We start from the raw sequence: 18,574 nt of genomic DNA on the forward strand, positions 1-18,574 counted from the left end.
ACGATCATCCCTTCCAAGTTCCAACCAGGAGATCGAGGGGTACAGCTAGCTTAGCTGTCTCTTATTATCTTTTAGATCCAACGAAAGCAGGAGACAACCGGTGGGACAAAGGAACTGTGTCTGTGTGTGCTCCCATCTCATCTCAACAAGAAATCATGAAAGGAACAAATTGTGCTCCTATACAAGCATAAGAGAAGGCTGCAGGCCAATTAATTACGGGAAAGCGCACTGCTACATGCTCCACGGCATTTAATCCCAGCACATGCCACAGCACACCCTCGCCCCGTCGCAGCGCAGCTGTTGACACACACACACATACACACACTGATATTTATCACAACCACCCTCAGCACTGATGGTGTTCGCAAAACACAACAGCAGCACATGACAGTTCCTACTTCCTAGCAAATTCACAGTGGAATTTCATTTCATTGCCCAGGCATCGAGTGTTAATAAGCAGAAAAAAAAGTTCTGAAACCCAAAGCGCTCACAAGCTCCCAGGCTCAAGATTGTTTCAGAGAGCAAACTCGAAATTGGAGGTCTCAATTGTCGATTTCAATTTTCTCTCGTCATCAAAGGAGGCCTACTTCTAAATTCTAGTTTCTCAAGGCCGATTACACGCAGACAGTGCCGCCAAACCACTGAACCTACCTCCCCAAGAAGAAGCTTGGGGAGGATACAGCATCTAAAGTCTAAAGATCGGATTACTGATGGGAGGAATTACCATAATAAGAGAAAACTGATACTTGACACGAGATTCAACTGAACCCCTCAGTATTCGCCTCATCGCCTTTTCTTCGTCGTCGCATTTGAAACTGAGGCAGAGTTCTGCTCGGTAACCATCTTTATAAGATTCACAAGGGACCGCAACCTGTCCCACATGCTATAGCCATACAGAGTCTCCACAAGCAACTGCTGGAACTCAAATCCATGCTCTGAGACAGGATACTGCAAAAAATATGATAAGCAGCTGAATATCATATCAGAGTATTTATTATATCGTGAGGATTGTGGAAGAAGCAGACCTGGATAGGTTTCGGGATCACTGTTTTAATATATGGCCATAATCTATCTTCTACAACAGACTTCACAAGGCAGCAAGCTCGCAAGCCTTCTACACCAGCAAATCTCCCAAATCCACTGTCTTTAACACCACCGAATGGCAAAGACTGCAGCCAGAAACACAAATAAGCATACTTGCATTGCCAGTGTAACACAAAATGTAAAAACACAATATAAGGATGTGAATATTGTATATATAACGCTAGACACTACAGGATGTGTGAGCCTACTAGAGGAAAATTGCAAAAGATATAGTTTCTTATCATCAGCACCATGCTTCAATTCTGTGTTTAACTGTTACTCCCTTCATTCCAAATTATAAGACGTTTTGCCTTTTCTAGATACATAATTTTTGCTATGCACTTAGATATACAGTTATACACTATGTCTAGATACATAGTTAAAGGAATGTATCTAGAGAAGTAAAAAACGTCTTATAATTTGGAATGCAGGGAGTACATAGGACAGACAGAGCATGAATTACACACTGACCTGACACATGTAACTTGAAGCAAAATCATTGATTGCTGCTACCCCACAGTGTATTTGGGATGCTATTCTGATAGCACGCTTCTGGTCGCCAGAAAAAACAGCACAACCAAGACCATACTTTGAGTCGTTTGCAAGTTTGATAGCCTCTTCATCAGAATTGAATTTCATGATTGGTAGAATTGGGCCAAATGCCTGTTGAGCAGCAACTGACAATATCAAGATTAACGGTAGTATCACTTGTACTAAATGAAATCACAGATCATCTCCAGCTTACCTCTTCTTGCATAATTTTCATTGTGTGATCAACATTCACCAGGACAGTTGGAGGGAAAAATTGATCGACTGCATCTTCACCAAGATTCCCAAAGCTCCCTCTGACAGCAATTTCAGCACCTTTGTCTAGAGCATCATTAACAAGACTCTGAAGTTTCTCAGAGTGCTCCATCATACAGATTGCACCCATGTCATATCTGCCTGATAATGGGGGACCCTAGAAAAATAACAAGGGGGCAAACCATGAGTGCTATCGCAAAAGTATAAGTGTCAAAGAAACAATTGAAAAAAATAATTTCATCGGTATCTAAAGATGTTGCTGATAGACCTATGGGTTATCCACTGGAACTGTTTAGGGTCGCCTATTAAATTAAGATAAGCTGTAACTAACAAATTTCATGTAAAACTTGAAAAAAAAAGGGAATAAGAGGTTAGAAATGTGAAAAAGTATACCCAGTCTCATGTGTTAATTCACATATTTGCATTTGTTTGTAAGACACAACAATAACAGATAATAATACAGAAATGACAGCACAAGGTTGTCATCCTGTAAAGCAGTACAACACTCAGAAAGTAAGGCAATAAATTGGCGCAAGGTAATTGGCTGCAAAATATGGCTGTACTTACAACACATATAGATTTGACTATCTTCGCTACTTGCGAAACGAAGGCAGAATAGATGTCGTTGTGAACATAAAATCTTTCAGCACCAGCGCAATTCTGCCCACTAGATTGCAGAGCAGCTCTAACAGCAACTTGAACAACCTTCAAACAGGAAAAGGCAACAGATTAGGTCCAGTACACTGCTAGGACTTGAAGAAATTATGTTGTACATGGCATAGGCAATATAAACTCCCTTACACTGGGTAAATCTACATCTTCACACACAATAAATGAATCTTTGCCACCAAGCTCAAGAGTTACAGGTATTAGAGTCTCTGATGCCCCTTTCATGATCTGTAATAACACATAAAAAATGAAGACTTTAGAACAGAGAAATGATAGAGCCTTAGAGGACAGGAAAAACTTAACAGGCATATCTTATTCTATTGTAATACTTGTACCTAAAATGGCAGAAAAATATGTGCTAGCAGATAGATTCTGGATACATAATTCCTTTACAAAATAGATGCACATTGTGCTGCAGATATAATATCTAATATACATGTTTAGTCCTTAGGCCTGCCACTTTGTGGCGATTGGTCATGGTCTATCTGGGTAGCCAAGGAGGATAACTATGAGCAATCAGTTGACTTAACAAGCACAAAATGCATGTTCATAGGTTAGACAGAATCCACCAAACCATATACTGAAAATGAAGAATATTAATCGCATGAGCTTAAGCAAACACTACTTCAGATGAGAGGTAATACCATTTTTCCAACACCAGGAGATCCCACAAATATTATTTTGTCTACTGATGATACAAGAGCTTGGCCTGTTTCCGCAAAACTAAAAACAAACAAAAAACAGAGTCCAGGTAAGCAATGTGCATCTAGCCTGTAAACTACGAATATAGAAAGCTGCATTCATACCCAGTTATTACGTGCACCAGATTCTCAGGTGCACCAACAGCTGAAAGAGCTGCTTGTATGATACGAAAATAAAAGCAGCCTGACCAGCTCGCATATTCTGAGACCTATAAAAGGTCATTTTACCAATCAGAATAATCTTGAATAATGTCTAATGTACATCAGAAATCAGATGAAACATATTTTAGAGGACACCATAATGTCTACGCTCAGCAGAAAGGTGTATATAACATATAAATACATTTAACTTAGAAAATGAAGAAAAAAAGTTATTGACAATTTACTACTTTCTAGAAGATCATATTAGGTTAACTCAACAAAAGGATAGTCAAAGATACATCACACAAATCATAGCCCTCACTCCCTCAGCTTCAATGGCGGCACATAAAACAGGAGATATTAAGATTGCTGAATAACAAAAACTGATCTATGAGACCACGACGTGTACATGAAAATGGTTTGTTAAAGAACAGATTAGACAATGTAATTTCAGGGGTTTAGACCTTATAGTATTGATAATTGAAAAAAAAACAATAGGCTACATAGCTAGGGCCAAGCACCAGTCAACGAGGCAAGGTAATGACTATTAACACATAAACAATGTGCAAAGAATAAAAAGCCTCATTCTGGTGCTAGATAATGATGCTACCTTAATAACTGCTGCATTACCGGAGAATACTGCAGCCAGCATTGGATTAAAAACATTATGGAAGGGATAATTCCAAGATACAATTGCACCAATCACTCCAAGAGGGTAAAACTCAACTTTGGCTCTCTTATGCAGCATTGATCTCCCAGTAGATCTGAGCAACAGAAAAAGCAAGCATCCCAACAATTTATTTAATCAGAGACACATAATAAGAAAATAAACCACTACTTTTACTTTGTAAAAAAACATCATGTTAATTAATAATACTATGGGCATCAAGAAAGGAACACAAAGTTTATTCCAGGCAAAGACCGCAAAAGTGAACAGAAGTTGCAGAGTACCAACTATTCTAGATTTTATCATGTAGGCCCATTACATTAAGTACTAAACTTCAGTTTTCCTTAAGGTGTTAATTTCCAGTTTCACCCATACAAGCAGTTATCCATCTATACCAGCAAAGATATAAGGTCCTAAGTTACTTTTCCACCATGTAGGAATAATTTTGAGGATTCTAACCTGTATTCAGGTTTCAACCACTTCTCACCCTCGTCTAAAAGCCAGGTAATCTTCTCACATGTGGTCATTATCTCGCCTAATGAAGCATCAACCATAGTCTTTCCAGTGTCCCGAGATGATACCCTGCACAGCATAAACAGAATTGAGCTCTCTTCCAGATGTCAGGACATGTGAAGAAGTTTGATAAAAGTTGGGACCTTACTCGCATATGAGATCCTGATGTTCAAGTATATACTTGAGAAGGATTCGAAGAAACTGGCGCCTTTGCTTGAAGCTGCTTTTTGCCCATATCTTTTGAGCTTTCCTGGCTTGAGCAACATGTTCCTTGACCTGATCACCCAGAGAATTGACCACAACCAAACCCAAATAAAGAAATATTAATGAAGTTCATCCTATTCACCAGTTAAATCAACAAGGGGTGCACCAAACCTCTAGATAGCGGCGGAAATGACAATGCATGACTGGAGAGACCTTAGCCAAAAAAACAAAGACAGAAAAATGTACCTCATCAGGAGTCAACGCAGGAAAGTACCCCAAGTATTTCATGGTCGCTGGTTCATAGCATTGGACCTTGTCAGTCTGAGCTGCTTTACCCTTTCTCGGTATCTGCAGCAATTGATAAGGGCAATGAGCTGAAAACTAATTGCCATTCCAAGGACAGCTATTGTCATGGCCACAACAGGATATTTGAAACAAATGTCAGTGATTCAGCATCAGCTGGAAGCAAAACACCGCTACAATTGCAGAGAAAGCCATGCCTAGCCCTTTCTGAAACCTATATGAGCGCAGATAAGACTCAAAGTTACCACAGGCAGGTACCATCCTCTTACAACAGTGCTGATTGCTGAACCACTTTGTTTGAGGCTAAGATCTAAACCGCATTAATCATGTAAGTTTAAACTACAGCAATGTATTCTATGAGTTATTACTTGTTGAAAGCAGATTAACCGGATGCGGCGGTACTAGTACAACAGGATCACAATGGAATGGATCATTGCTTTGCTTCCCAGGATACCTCAACTCAAATCGAGAGCAACAAGTGGACGGGCACAGAGGGGGAGGGACTTACGTAGATGAAGCTGTCCTCCTTAGCCAACACTGCACCAAATCGGAACACACTGAATCAATAAACCCTCACAAAGCCCTGCCTAGCCTTACAAAATCCGAAAGCAGAACAATAACTGTAGTACTAGTAATGAGACGAAAACGGGAGAGGAGGCAGTACCGTCGGAAGCGTCGACGTCGATGGATGGGACGGTTGGCGGGATAAGGAAGAGGAGCAGGCGGCAGAGCGCGTATGCGGCGGCGAGCACCAGCAGCGGCCACCAGAAGGCCATGGGTTCGCGGCGACACCTAACCCTCTAGGGTTCGCGGCGAGCGAGGAAGCGTGCGGTTGCTAGGGACGGCGACGGCGAGATTGCATCTGATCAGATCAGAGAAGATGCCAACAAAAAATGAGGAATCCAGCCGGAGCGGCCACCACTGAGAACCGCCACTAGACTAGTACTTTATTCGATTCGATTCCGGTAATGTGGAGTGGAGTGGGAGAGGAAGAGGACTAGAGGAGGAGGGAGGAGAGCGTCTGACTCGCCCGTCCCCCTGTTCTTCCTTCTTCTGTATATAGTTTTTTTCCCTCTATATTTAAGCTCGTTAATCTAAATAAATCTATAATTAAGTTATACATTATTTAATAAGTATAAAACTTTTACTACAATGTAATCATAAAATATTTTGCCCACCATAATTTTTTTATGAAAATTGGACTATAAAAACTATAGCTATGAATTATTTTATTTAATTACAGAAAAGCATTGATCTAAAGCTAAAAAAACTGTATATTAAAGTCTATCATATTATATGTTCAGGTGTTGTATAGAAGTCCAACAAAATTATTTTTTTTATTTTATGATTTTTATTTAATTTACTATAATTTTTAAAAAATCAACCAAAATAATTGAATAAATAAGCCATTAAAACCGTTTATACCGAGCAAGGTAGGTAAAACAAACAGTTTAAAAAGTTCATGAAGGTGATTTGATCAGTTTTAAAGTCTAGAGAGGAAGAGCTAACTTTTATAAAAGTTGAGGAGGTAATGCTGGTTTTTTTTACTTATTCATTTGTCGGCTCAAGAAAAGTTAGGCCTTGTTTAGGTTTTAAAATTTTTTAATATTTTCCATTACATCAAATCTTTGAACATATGTATATGAAGTATTAAATATAGACTAAAAATAACTAACTATACAGTTTTTCTATAATTTATGAGATAAATTTTTTAAGCCTAATTAATCCATAATTAAATAATAATAATTAAATACAAAGTGTTACAGTTCTGAGTTCTGATCCAAAAAATTTCGCAAGGCCTTAACCCACATTTCTAACCCAACTAGAGCAATTGCTCTGTTCGGCCCACCTAGGAAAGCAATTGCTCTGTTCGGCCCACCTTTTATGGGAGTACATCTACGGGCCGGGACTAATAAACAAGACGAAAACATTTCATTGTCATTTATCATTTTTGTAATGATTTGAGATATATAGTAACTGTAGCCGCTCCTGTTATCGAACTTAATTGTAAGAACACACTAAAAGAATTCTCTGTACGTTGCTGCAGAATTTTAGGATACAATTTATATGATGAATGAAGAAAATATTATAAAATAAGGAAGTAATTATTTAGGGGTAACATGATGAAATATAATACAATTTGCATCCTAGAGGAGAATTATAAAAACTATTAGTACCAACGGTGGAAACATTTTATATCATATATAAAGCACATGTGGGCGCAAAAGTGCATCAGCATAATTCCAATATCAGCCTTGAAAGGCGCTCGACATATAAGACGTGTGTGTGCGCGTTGAATATCTAAATGGCATAACATAATTCTTTTTTAGGGGGCATAACATAATTCTTAATCATATAGGATTAGTGTATCTTGGATAAACTATGATCACATGTCATTTTTTATTTGAACACGCAAGAACGTGCCCAAAATTCAAATGGTGTGGTTTATCCTCTGATAATACTTTAAATAAAACTTGAGATTGTGCCAGTTCTATAGATAGAACTGAAACATCAAATTTGAACAAATAGAAAAGGCTAGATAAAGTGAGCATTCACGTTATGAATTTGAAAAAAAAAATGGATGATTATATATATAATACACTAAAGCAAGAGAGAAATACCTGACCATGATTTGTGGAGAATATAGTTTTTGGAAGAGAATTAATTCTCTAGCAACAGAGGAAGAGGAAGCATGTGCAGTAGCGGTGCTCCTGAATTTATTGCGATGCTCATATATGAAGCTGCATGTGGTGAACTATAGACTGATGATGATGATGATGATGATGGCGTATGCTGGATGGTGCCAGACTGCTAATTAGTTTGCATTTTGCCTCACGATAGTGGGGCACGGTTGCAGTCGAAAGTACGTGTCCAACTGTGTGGTGGCTTCGGCCAAGGACAGCCGATATGGTTGAATTCCAATTCATTTTATGGAATCGTAGGATGTCCGTGTCTATGATGGATAAATACTGTTATATGCCCCTTGGTTCTTTGCTGGTTAACTTGCCACAGTTATTTGGATGTCTCTTCATTCTTTATCTGCATTTGGTAGGGTGCAATTTATAACTGAGTTTAGTGATCTAGTGGGGTCTTAAGATGATGTGGCTTTACGAAATATTACAGACAAATATTATGATGGAGTTTTACTCTATAAGAGATAGAGATTACTGACTTAGTAGAGCCCTTCACGAATTAGTAGAGCTAGCCCTTCACGAATTATGGAGAAATCTAATAGCGAGGCTAGGATTTAGATATAATATATTATCTTAGTATTATCCTGAACTTGAATATTTGAGATCTTAGTTATGTCGTATCCTAGTTATCCGTCCATTTACCGATACATTTCATATTTTCATTTCTGGCTTTCTAAATTTCAATTTTGTTTGGTTTAGGTAAAAGATACAGTACCAAAGTGCAAGTAGTAAGAGACTTTTCCAGACAGACCCTCGTGCTCAAAGGATACCTCAGAATATTGCCGGTGTCTTCTCCTGAACCAATTTTCAATAGCTCCTCCAATCCAAGCATTGCAAATGGCCGGCACACATTTCTAGTAGTCCAATCATTTGGCTACGCGAGCTGCCGAGAGCATCGATCCGGCCCGCATAGTACTGCAGTCCAATCATTTGGGAATTAATGCTTGGCGAAGGCTTGTTTGACCGTTAATTGTGTTAGCGGGAGGGTGTTTGGATGCATAGCTGAGACCATCCTTCAACAGGGGTTTTATGAGTTTTTCAGTACACCCATATTTTGGAAACAATGGAAAAGAAGTTTCATTTCTATAAAACTCTAATCACATTTCTCTTCATTAATACATTGTCACATTAGTATATTTAATGTCCATGAAACTCTAATGAAACATCACTAAGACGAGCCTAATGGAAAATGCTACCAAGGTCTATTAGCTGCTACTATCTAAGGTTAGTCTCAATAATGAGTTTCATGGCGTTATTTCTAAGACTGTTATGTCATATGAAATAAAATAAAACTGAGATGAAACACCCACACTCAAGGAGAGTATTATTTTGTAGTTTTAAAGTATTTAATTTTAAGACTTATAAAGAGTTGTTAACTGTGCTAAGAGAGTTTCATCGAGATGAAACTTTTTTTTTCTTTCTTCTTAAATACACTATCATGTCATCAAAATGCCTATGTGGCAACCTATTTAATGCAAATAAAATTCATAACTCCCATTAAAACTGGCCAAGGTCCAACTAATAATTAGCAATTTTATTAGTTGTATCTGATTAGATCCAAAAGTGATAACTATTAACTATGAAGATCTAAACAGAGCTTAGCTGTACATGCTATTAGCTGCCTAGTTTAACCTAACTAGTGAGATAGTTGTTTGGGGAACATATCTGGTGGAAACCACAACCTTCGTGAAAACTCGTGCAAACCACAGCAACAAAGTTGTCTAAATTCAACAAAAAAAAAAGTCACACATGTAGATGATATGAAGATACATAACCTTGTAAAATATCTTGTCCAAACTTGAATTTGTTTATGAGATATAAAAATAATAAATTTCTAACAGATCCTGTGGACAGCTTTCTGGCTTGAAATTTGTTATTTTTATATCTCACAAACGAATTCGAATTTAGACAAGATATTTTACAAAATTGTGTATAATCATATCATCTACATGTGTGATTTTTTTATGCAACTTTTTTGCCATAGTTTGCACGGGTTTTCACGAAGGTTGTGGTTTCTACTAGATATGTTCCCGTGTTGTTTGTTAGGTATTAGCTAATAATTAATTGAACCCATTTGACTATGAACTCCAGCTATTTTCTATAATTAAATTGCTAAATCAATAAGTTTAGTGAGTTAATAAATTAAGTAGCAACCTCAATTTATTTACTTTCCTCTCCGGCAGTTTCCTATACTAACTTTAAAAGTTTTTGCGTTGGGAACCTAGACTGTTTCTAACCAACCAAGCATTTTTTTAATAATTTCTTTATCTCCTGGTGCTTTTCTCACCTGAATACTTTATATTTCTTAATTTACTCAAGCATTCAATTTACGCTGCTCTCTCTCTCTCTCTCTCGATAACATCGGATGAGAAGCAGATAGAGAATTTCTCTTAGTTTTGGAAACTTATGAGTTGGAGAGATATTTGACAACTTTTTTATGTTTAAAGAGCTCTTTTACCAAACGGTTGAAGATGATTTTCTCCTGTTTACTTAAAAAAATAAAACTATTGGAGATCCTCTTATTAGCTTTATGGATCCAAACATCAACATGACAAGTGGCAACCATCAGATTTACATGATGTAGAAAGCAATGCAGCCTCGAAACAAAGCATTTGCCGGACAAAAAAACAGCAACGCCACACGATGCATATATAACATATACCGCGTCAAAACAAACAATGGAGCGGCTTGTATTTATGCGTGTAGTACGTAGGAGTACTAATAACTGTCGTCCCATAGTAACAAGAACAAGAAGAGATGGAATTGTTATGGCTTATATATATATTATTAATAATAACCTGCTGGATACAGTCAGACTGACAAATTTAAGCATCGAGAGTTTACTAATAAAAATTAACCACTCCATGACTCATCTCCACACATGCATACGGAGAGAGTACTCATCAGGTGATAACAGTAGCAGACAAATTAATTAATAATACACCAGCTAGAGCTAGTAATTACTACGATGCAAAGGGATGGAGCTAGGATGAGACATGATATGCATATGCGGTCAACCTGCAGATTATTACCATGCATATGTGGATATGTAGATGCAGAGGATCGATACTATAGATCGACCAGCTGATAGAGATGGATGATCCGAAATCGAATGGGCGGCCGGCGGCGGCGACGGGGCAATCGAACAAGAAAGGCAAGCACGACGTCGTGCCTAGGACGGCAGCTGCTCCATGGCCACCTCCTCCATCTTCTGGTGCGCCCGGGCTTCCATCTCGCAGCAGAGGCAGGGGCGGCTGAGCACGGCGCCGTGCGCGTGCGCGTGTCCCAGTTCGGCGACTCCCACCCCGTCGACGGCGACAGGCTTGCGCGCGATGATGACGGAGTTGATGACCTCCCCCTCCGGGTGGTGCACGGCGAGCACGTCAAAGCCGCCGCGCCGGATCTCCTCGGGGTCGACCACAGGGTAGAGGAAGCCGCGCGCCCCGTGCGCGCTCCGCACCACGAGCGCAGCGCCGGGGGCCATGTGCCTCCCGAGGTGCTCAACGACGCGGGCCTTGTCCTCGGCGGCCATGCCCACGAGCGCCGCGAGGAAGACGACGTCGTACGAGGCGAGCTCCCGGTTGACGTTGGCCACGTCGGAGGTGCGGAACGCCATGCGCGCCTGGAGCGCGGCGTCGCCGCGCACCAGGCGACGCGCCCGGTCGTTGGCGTCCCCGCTGATGTCGTAGTTGTCGAAGGAGGCGGCCGGGAGGTGGCGCGCCGCCAGGACGAGGGAGCTGAGCGGGAGCGGGCCGGAGCCGACGAAGGCGACGCGGGACGGCGGCGGCGCCGGGACGTGGCGCGCCAGCAGGCCGTGCTCCAGCTGGCTGAGCAGGATGTAGTTGTTGAAGTAGGGGAAGAGCGACAGGTGGTCCAGCGGGTTGTCGAACGCGGCGAGCAGGTCGGAGTAGTGCGCCTCCATGAGGCCCTCGGCGTCGGCGCAGAGGCGGATCAGGCGGCCGCGCATCTCCTGCAGCTCCGGGCCCAGGCGCTCCACGTCGACGGTGCTGCGCGGGATGCACGCCGTCACCAGCTCGGTGAAGAGAGCGTTCACCTCCGGCGACGGGCTCAGGGACGGAAGCTTCCCGATGGCGGCGGCAAGGCTGGAGATCTTGTGCACCAGCGCCGCCTCGGCCTCCTTGTCCTCCTCCGGCGGCGGCACCGGCGCCGTCTCCTCCTGGAGGACGATCTTCCCCTCCGCCTCTCCCTGCTGCTGCTGCTGCTTGCCCATGCCGACCATTAGGTACGTACTGTGGAGTGATCGATCGAGTGTGTGGAGGGCTCGATCCGGCCGGCGGTTGCTTTGGAGACTGCACTGCAGTGGGCGATCGAGCTGAGGCAGCATATATAGATGGCATGGCATGGCATGGCAGGCCAACAAAGGCCGTGCGTGTGCGTGTGGTGCATGGGGCCCAAGTGGCGCAGCGAGAGGGACCCACCTATGACGCATGGGACCCAAGTGGCAGCGAGCGCGGTGATACGTGGCAGCACAATAGCATGGGCCCCAAGTGGCAGCGAGCGACGAGCAGGTGGTTGCTGGTAGTGGTTGCTGCTATGGCCTTGTTTAAATACACCCCAAAACCCAAAATTTTACAAGATTCCCCATCACATCGAATATTACGGCACATGCATGGAACATTAAATATAGATAAAAAAGATAACTAATTGCACAGTTTAACTGTAAATCACGAGATGAATCTTTTAAGCCTAGTTGCTCTATGATTAGTTAATGTTTGTCAAATAAAAACGAAAATGCTACAGTGTTAAAATCCAAAAAAAATTTGGATCTAAACAAGGCCATATATGCTGATTCTGGACCGTAGCTAGCTGCCTACTACGTACGTCGGTCTGCATGCAGTACGTCGTCTTGGCTTCTTCCTCTCCGACTCCGACTAAGGCTCCGAAAGGTGAAAAGTTTTCGGTACTGTATCACTTTCGTTTATTTGTGACAAATATTATCCAATCATAGATTAACTAGGATCAAAAGATTCGTCTCGTGATTTACAGCTAAACTGTGTAATTAGTTTTTGTTTTCGTCTATATTTAATGTTTCATGCATATGCCACAAGATTCGATGTGACGGAAAATAACTACTACGACTCATGATCGACGATCGGCGGCCGCCCGGCGTCGTTTTCTCTCTAGCTAAGCTAGCTACCTGTGCTGCTCCGGCCGACCATAGTACCTGTCACCACACACAGGCCAAGTCCATAGACCATGCATGCACAGATCAGATAGATACTATATACTACGCATGGGTGTAGATAAATACTGTATATATATAGATAGGAATTTCCATTCCCATGCATTCCTGTAGTAATAAATCTACGGCTCCTTGATTTTCAGTTTCACAATAATTGAACTAGATAGATATAGATGCACCGATGATGCAAAGGACCTAATTAATCTCCCAAGTCTGAAATCATGGACAGATGGTACCCTGTACGTACTCACTTCTACCCTAATAAAGAGTGTTAGGCCTTGTTTAGTTCACCTTGAAAACCAAAAAGTTTTCAAGATTTTTCGTCACATCGAATCTTAAGACACATGCATGAAACATTAAATATAGGCGAAAACAAAAACTAATTATACAGTTTGCCTGAAAATCGCGAGATGAATCTTTTGATCCTAATTAGTCTATGATTGAACAATATTTGCCACAAACAAACGAAAGTGCTACAGTAGCGAAATCCAAAAAAATTTCACATCTAAACAATGCCTTATTCTTAATTCCTCAGAAATCAAATAATTTCAGCTTTAACCAATATATAAAGAGATTATCAATATTTCTAGTGCATAATGAGTATCATTACATTGAATATATTTTTACTAATAAATTTATTTAGAGAGAAAATGTTGTTAAATCTTTCAGAACTGCTACCGCCCGGACGTCCTATCCGGACACATGCGTCGACACGCACGCATCATGTGGGACCCACGATTCTCCATTCTCGTGCCTCAGTTCGACGCAACCGACCACCCTCTCACATATCGAATCGAACACACAATCACGTCCACTACACAATCACATTCGTTGCACCTGCTAAAATAGGAGAGCACACTAGCTGCATCCCATGTCGACAGGCGCCTACGCTCCTACTCCCAACCACGAGATGCAACACAAGGTGGGAGGAGGAGAGATGCAACATCCGATCTACTTCTGAAACATTCCAAAATAACAGTTGCAATATACGTCTGAAGGCAGTTGAAAACATGCTTTTGAAACAATTGAAAACACACTTTAAAACTATTGCGACCATACACAAACATATGAATAAAAACACACGCAACATCTGAAAACACTCAAAAACATGCTGCTGCAACATGCCTCTCAAACAACTACAACATCCCCCGATCTACTTTTGCAACATTCATATGCTTCAGCTGCAACATACCTCTGAACTTTCTGAAACAATTGAAATATGCAATTGCAACATAGTGTGGCGAGAGAGATCCTAGCAAGGGAGCGCCATGGCTGCTAGATCTGCGGGCATTGGGGGCTCCCGGTGGGGGAGGACGTTGGTGTGGGGAGAGGGGTGCCACTGAGGTTGGGGAAGGAGCCACCGAGGGTGGGGAGGAGAGGAGCCGAGGTGGGTGAAGGAGACGCCGGTGTTTGGGAAGGAGCCACCGGGGTAGGGAAGAAGGCCGCGGTGGGGAAGGAGGAGGAGGGGGTGCTGCTGGCCAAGTAGGAAGTCGTCAGCACACGCGATGTAGAGGAGGGGGCTGCTGCCGGCCATGGAGAGAGCAATTTGAGAGCTCATAGGATGGAGAGGTGCAGGCACATGCGATGGAGAAGCGACGACAGCGTGCTCCAGAGGAGAGTAAGTAGGGCGAATGCTGCGGGCGGAGATAAAAAGCAGCTACCATTGCGGAAAGGTTGCGAGTGAAGAAATGTGTTGCCTTTTGGGCCCAATCTACGTGCAAGCCCACAAACGAGGTGTCCGGACGGATGGACGTATGGATCATATCATTACCGTAAATCTTTTTTTGTAAATCTAGTCAAAATCAAAAGTTTGACCCACACGGAAACTCTATGTGAGATTTTTTTTTTTGAAACGAAGGAAGTATGTATACCTCGCAAATGTTATATATGGTACAATTTGTATATATAGCGGTAGTCATCATGCTATATGCTAGTATAATTGTAAAATTTGTTGCACTTAGGTCTTAATTGGACCCACCAAACTAATAGCTAGCTGCTAATTTTTAATATTGTTCCAAATCCAACCTTGATAGTGCATGTCTTCTTTACCGTTGCACTTAGGTCGACCCATCTAACTAATAGTTAGGTGCTAAAATTAGCTAGGATGCATCCAAACGGGCTTAGCTAATAAACACTAACTATTAGCTGGATACCCAATTGCAACTAATGTTTTTTCATGTAGCTGTTTTAATCAAGCTAACAACAATAAGAGTTCACGAAAAAAATGTTTTCCCCCCTGGTCCTACCCACCTTGTCCATCTCCTATTAACATTCTCAACTCGGTCACTTGCACCACCGGCGCCCCTCTTCTTCGCAAGCTGTAGTTGTGACACATGGTTTGCATAGAAGAGCAACAATGACTTAGTTGTGACATAAATTTATAAAAAAAAATACAAAGATTTTATGACATCAAAAGACATAATATAAAAAATATAATTATGACTTTTCTAACTATACTTATTTTGTATCATAAATATTATTATTTTATTGTATAGATTTTAGTTAAACCTAAGATGTTTTGATTCTCAAAAAAATTAAAAGGATGTCTACGTCGTCTATACCGTCCCGGGATTAAAGAAAATCTAGAGACAGAATGTTAAAAATCAGAGAAAGTATGCAATCTGAGTTCAAAGAGGACCACTACATGTGTCTCTCCCTCTCAAAAAAAAAAGGGCCACTACATGTATACGTGGTCCTTGTACGTAACAGCTCGATTCAGGTAAAACTACATACCCCTGTCAGGCCTTGTTTAGTTCCACTATTTTGCAAAATAGACACCACTTTTTTTATTTATATTTAACAAATATTGTCCAATCATGAACTAATTAGGCTCAAAAATTTTGTTTCGTAAATAAAAAACAAACTGTGCAATTAGTTATCTATATTTAATACTCTATATATATATCGTAAGATTCGATGTGACGAGAAATCTAAAAAAAATATAAAATTTTTTGAACTAAACAAGGCCTGTAAGTCGATCGAGCATGCAAGCAAGCAAGGATATATGCGATACTAGATAGCGAAGGTAAAAGCTAGCTTAGTACGTACGCTTGACACGATTCCAATCCGCTAGCTGATAACTAGGGGTAAAAGCTATATATATAGACGATTCCGATCCTATGTAACATTTTTATTTGTATTTAATAATTATTGTTTAATTATAGATTAATTAAATTTTAAAAAATCATCTCATAAATTATAGAAGAATTATATAATTAATTTTTTATCTATATTTAATGCTTTATATATGTATAGTAAGATTGGATATAACGTGAAATCTTGAAAACTTTACAAAAATTTTGAGAAACTGAACAGCTCATTTTTATTTTTATTTTGAGAGATCTGGAGGGGTCGAGACCCCTACGACAGCAAATTTAATGAAAACAAAAGAAGTTTAAGTACAGAAAAAGTATAGGAAAAACAAGAGAACAGCTCGTAGGTTTGTGCTTATTGTGCGTGCTCATCTATGGATCCGACGCCACACACCTGTAGTCATCCGCCGGCCGATGATGCAAAGTAGCGACAGAATGTGAAGCTAGCAGGTAGCTACTGTACAAGCTACCGCACCGCTCATCTCAGATCATGAACGGGCCGGGCTGGGGTAGGTACACATGGAAACGGACTGTGTCTGTGCGTGCTAACCGACGAAGCACGAAGCGCTAGCTTTGCTCATGTAAGGAGTGAATAAAGCAAATATGGCTGCGCATTGTACAGCCAAGTTTGCTTTCGACTTAAATTCTGAATATATGTGGTTGAATGGTATCCTAAACTTTTATGAAATCTCATGCTGAAAAATGAAGTAATATAAATTTTAGCTTTAATAAAAAGTAATTAATTTTATTTTACACCCAATTCATTTTTAGCTTCACCCAATTCATCTTAATACATATGAACAATCCATTAATAATAAATAGACGACGACCTATCAACTATATGTGTGTATTCTCTCTCCGTTCTAAAAAGAACATTATCCTTGCATTCGAATAGTGTCCTAAAAAACCATCGTTTATGCTTGGACCCACATAATATTCCCTTCATCCTGCCATCCGCTCTCTCGTCGCCGTCATTGTCTCCTCCCTCACACTCTCCTCTTTTCCACCGCTCCCTTCTTTCCTCTCCGCTGGCAACCCCCTCCTCTTCTCCTCTGTCGGCTGCCTTCCTCTTCTCCTTGACCAGCGGGACAAAGGCCGGTGCCTAGCCTCCTCTTCATCTACGTTGGGGCGGTGGAGATTTGGCCCATCCCTCCTATGCCCTTTCCACCCTAGTCAGCAGCCTTCCCTTCCATCGCACCATCGGAGAGGTCGGGACAGAGAGGGCTCGACCGCTCAGGGTTATTAAATTTGGCTTTTCAGGATGGTGCAGTGGTGGGCGAGTGATGCCATCGATGCACGACGTAGAGCAAACCAATGGCGGGTCGTGGCAGGCTCCCTTGCAGCTTGCAGCGCTCAACACAGAGTGGACCAACAGCGAGCGCGGGCTCGTCTTGGCGGGCACATTGGCGATCACACGGATCTAGAGGCGAATGGAGAGGGAAGCAGGGAGAAAGAGAGAAAGAGAGAGACTGTATAGGTACTTTGGTCTTTTTTCCTTTTTCATTGGTTGTCGTTTCCATTTCTAGAATGTCGATAATATTGGGACACAGGGTATACACACTACCTATATATAGCAAAAAATGATGCAAAATTAATTTGCAAAATAAAGATATGTATGAATTGTGATGCTAAATATAGATGTTTGGCTTCTAAAGGGAGAGTATACCTGCAACTATCTAGGGATTTTAGATTTTAGAGGAATACATTCAATTTTTCCCTTTCTTGTTCACAAATATCAACATATACTGGCTCACTACATGTTGCATGGGTATATCGTGCAAGATACATGACACGTGTGAGAGGTGGCTAGATATATAAAGGTTTGTTTGGATACCATGAATTAAAACTAATATCTCTAGAGAAAGTGTTTCTCATTTTATTATAATATTATTTTCTAATTCCTTTTAATTCATAGGAACCAAATAGGGCTTTCCGAGGAAGTCTCCAGTTGAACTTATTACAAGTATTGCAAATTACATGCCATCCAATATACATTCTCTTTTCTGCCATTGAATCTATTTTTATTCTCTTATATCCCATGATCATCATTTTTATGTAATGACACACTATGCTTTGCAAGAAAAAAAATGTATGTTGCTTTTGCAAACTTCTGATTCTACCCCTCCGGCCTCCACGACCCTTGTCCAAAATTAGGGCCACTCTATCTCCTATCTCTCTCCCCAAATCTTCATCACTTTCAAAGCCTTGTCGCCGACTCGCCTCTAAGGTTGACCAGTAATCACCGCCATCATGTCTTGGCTCAAGCATGACCACCCCTTGGTTTTGAGAAATCATGCCCTTCCATCCTATGTGACCTGCGGCTCCTACGCCCTGTATGCATCGAGTTTCGCAATGTAGTGTGCTCACCCTTCATCTGCGACTTGCAGCAACATGACGAGAACACTCCTTTCCTAGAGCACGTGCATCGGTAAGGATATCGATGTCTTCAACCTCTCCTCGCCCACTCTATCTTCAATCTTTCCCCCTTCCTTTCTTGTTGA

General features: G+C 41.1%; 2 protein-coding genes across 2 annotated transcripts; both read right to left on the minus strand.

Annotated features, from left to right (window-relative positions):
* Window positions 399-6,117, minus strand: LOC8077508 (aldehyde dehydrogenase 22A1). Its single transcript, XM_002463384.2, has 14 exons — window positions 5,750-6,117; window positions 5,594-5,622; window positions 5,029-5,130; window positions 4,727-4,854; window positions 4,525-4,647; window positions 4,009-4,162; window positions 3,363-3,466; window positions 3,201-3,279; window positions 2,689-2,784; window positions 2,455-2,592; window positions 1,829-2,044; window positions 1,555-1,746; window positions 1,026-1,169; window positions 399-948 (listed from the first exon to the last, which is right to left on the minus strand). Exons 1-14 carry the CDS (start codon window positions 5,859-5,861, stop codon window positions 784-786), a joined length of 1,782 nt encoding a protein of 593 aa, XP_002463429.1. The 5' UTR covers window positions 5,862-6,117; the 3' UTR covers window positions 399-783.
* Window positions 10,534-12,018, minus strand: LOC8077509 (nicotianamine synthase 3). The gene has a single exon (XM_002463385.2). It carries the CDS (start codon window positions 12,016-12,018, stop codon window positions 10,951-10,953), a length of 1,068 nt encoding a protein of 355 aa, XP_002463430.1. The 3' UTR covers window positions 10,534-10,950.

This window comes from Sorghum bicolor, chromosome 2 (assembly GCF_000003195.3).
Source record: "Sorghum bicolor cultivar BTx623 chromosome 2, Sorghum_bicolor_NCBIv3, whole genome shotgun sequence".
Classification (NCBI taxonomy): Eukaryota; Viridiplantae; Streptophyta; class Magnoliopsida; order Poales; family Poaceae; genus Sorghum; species Sorghum bicolor.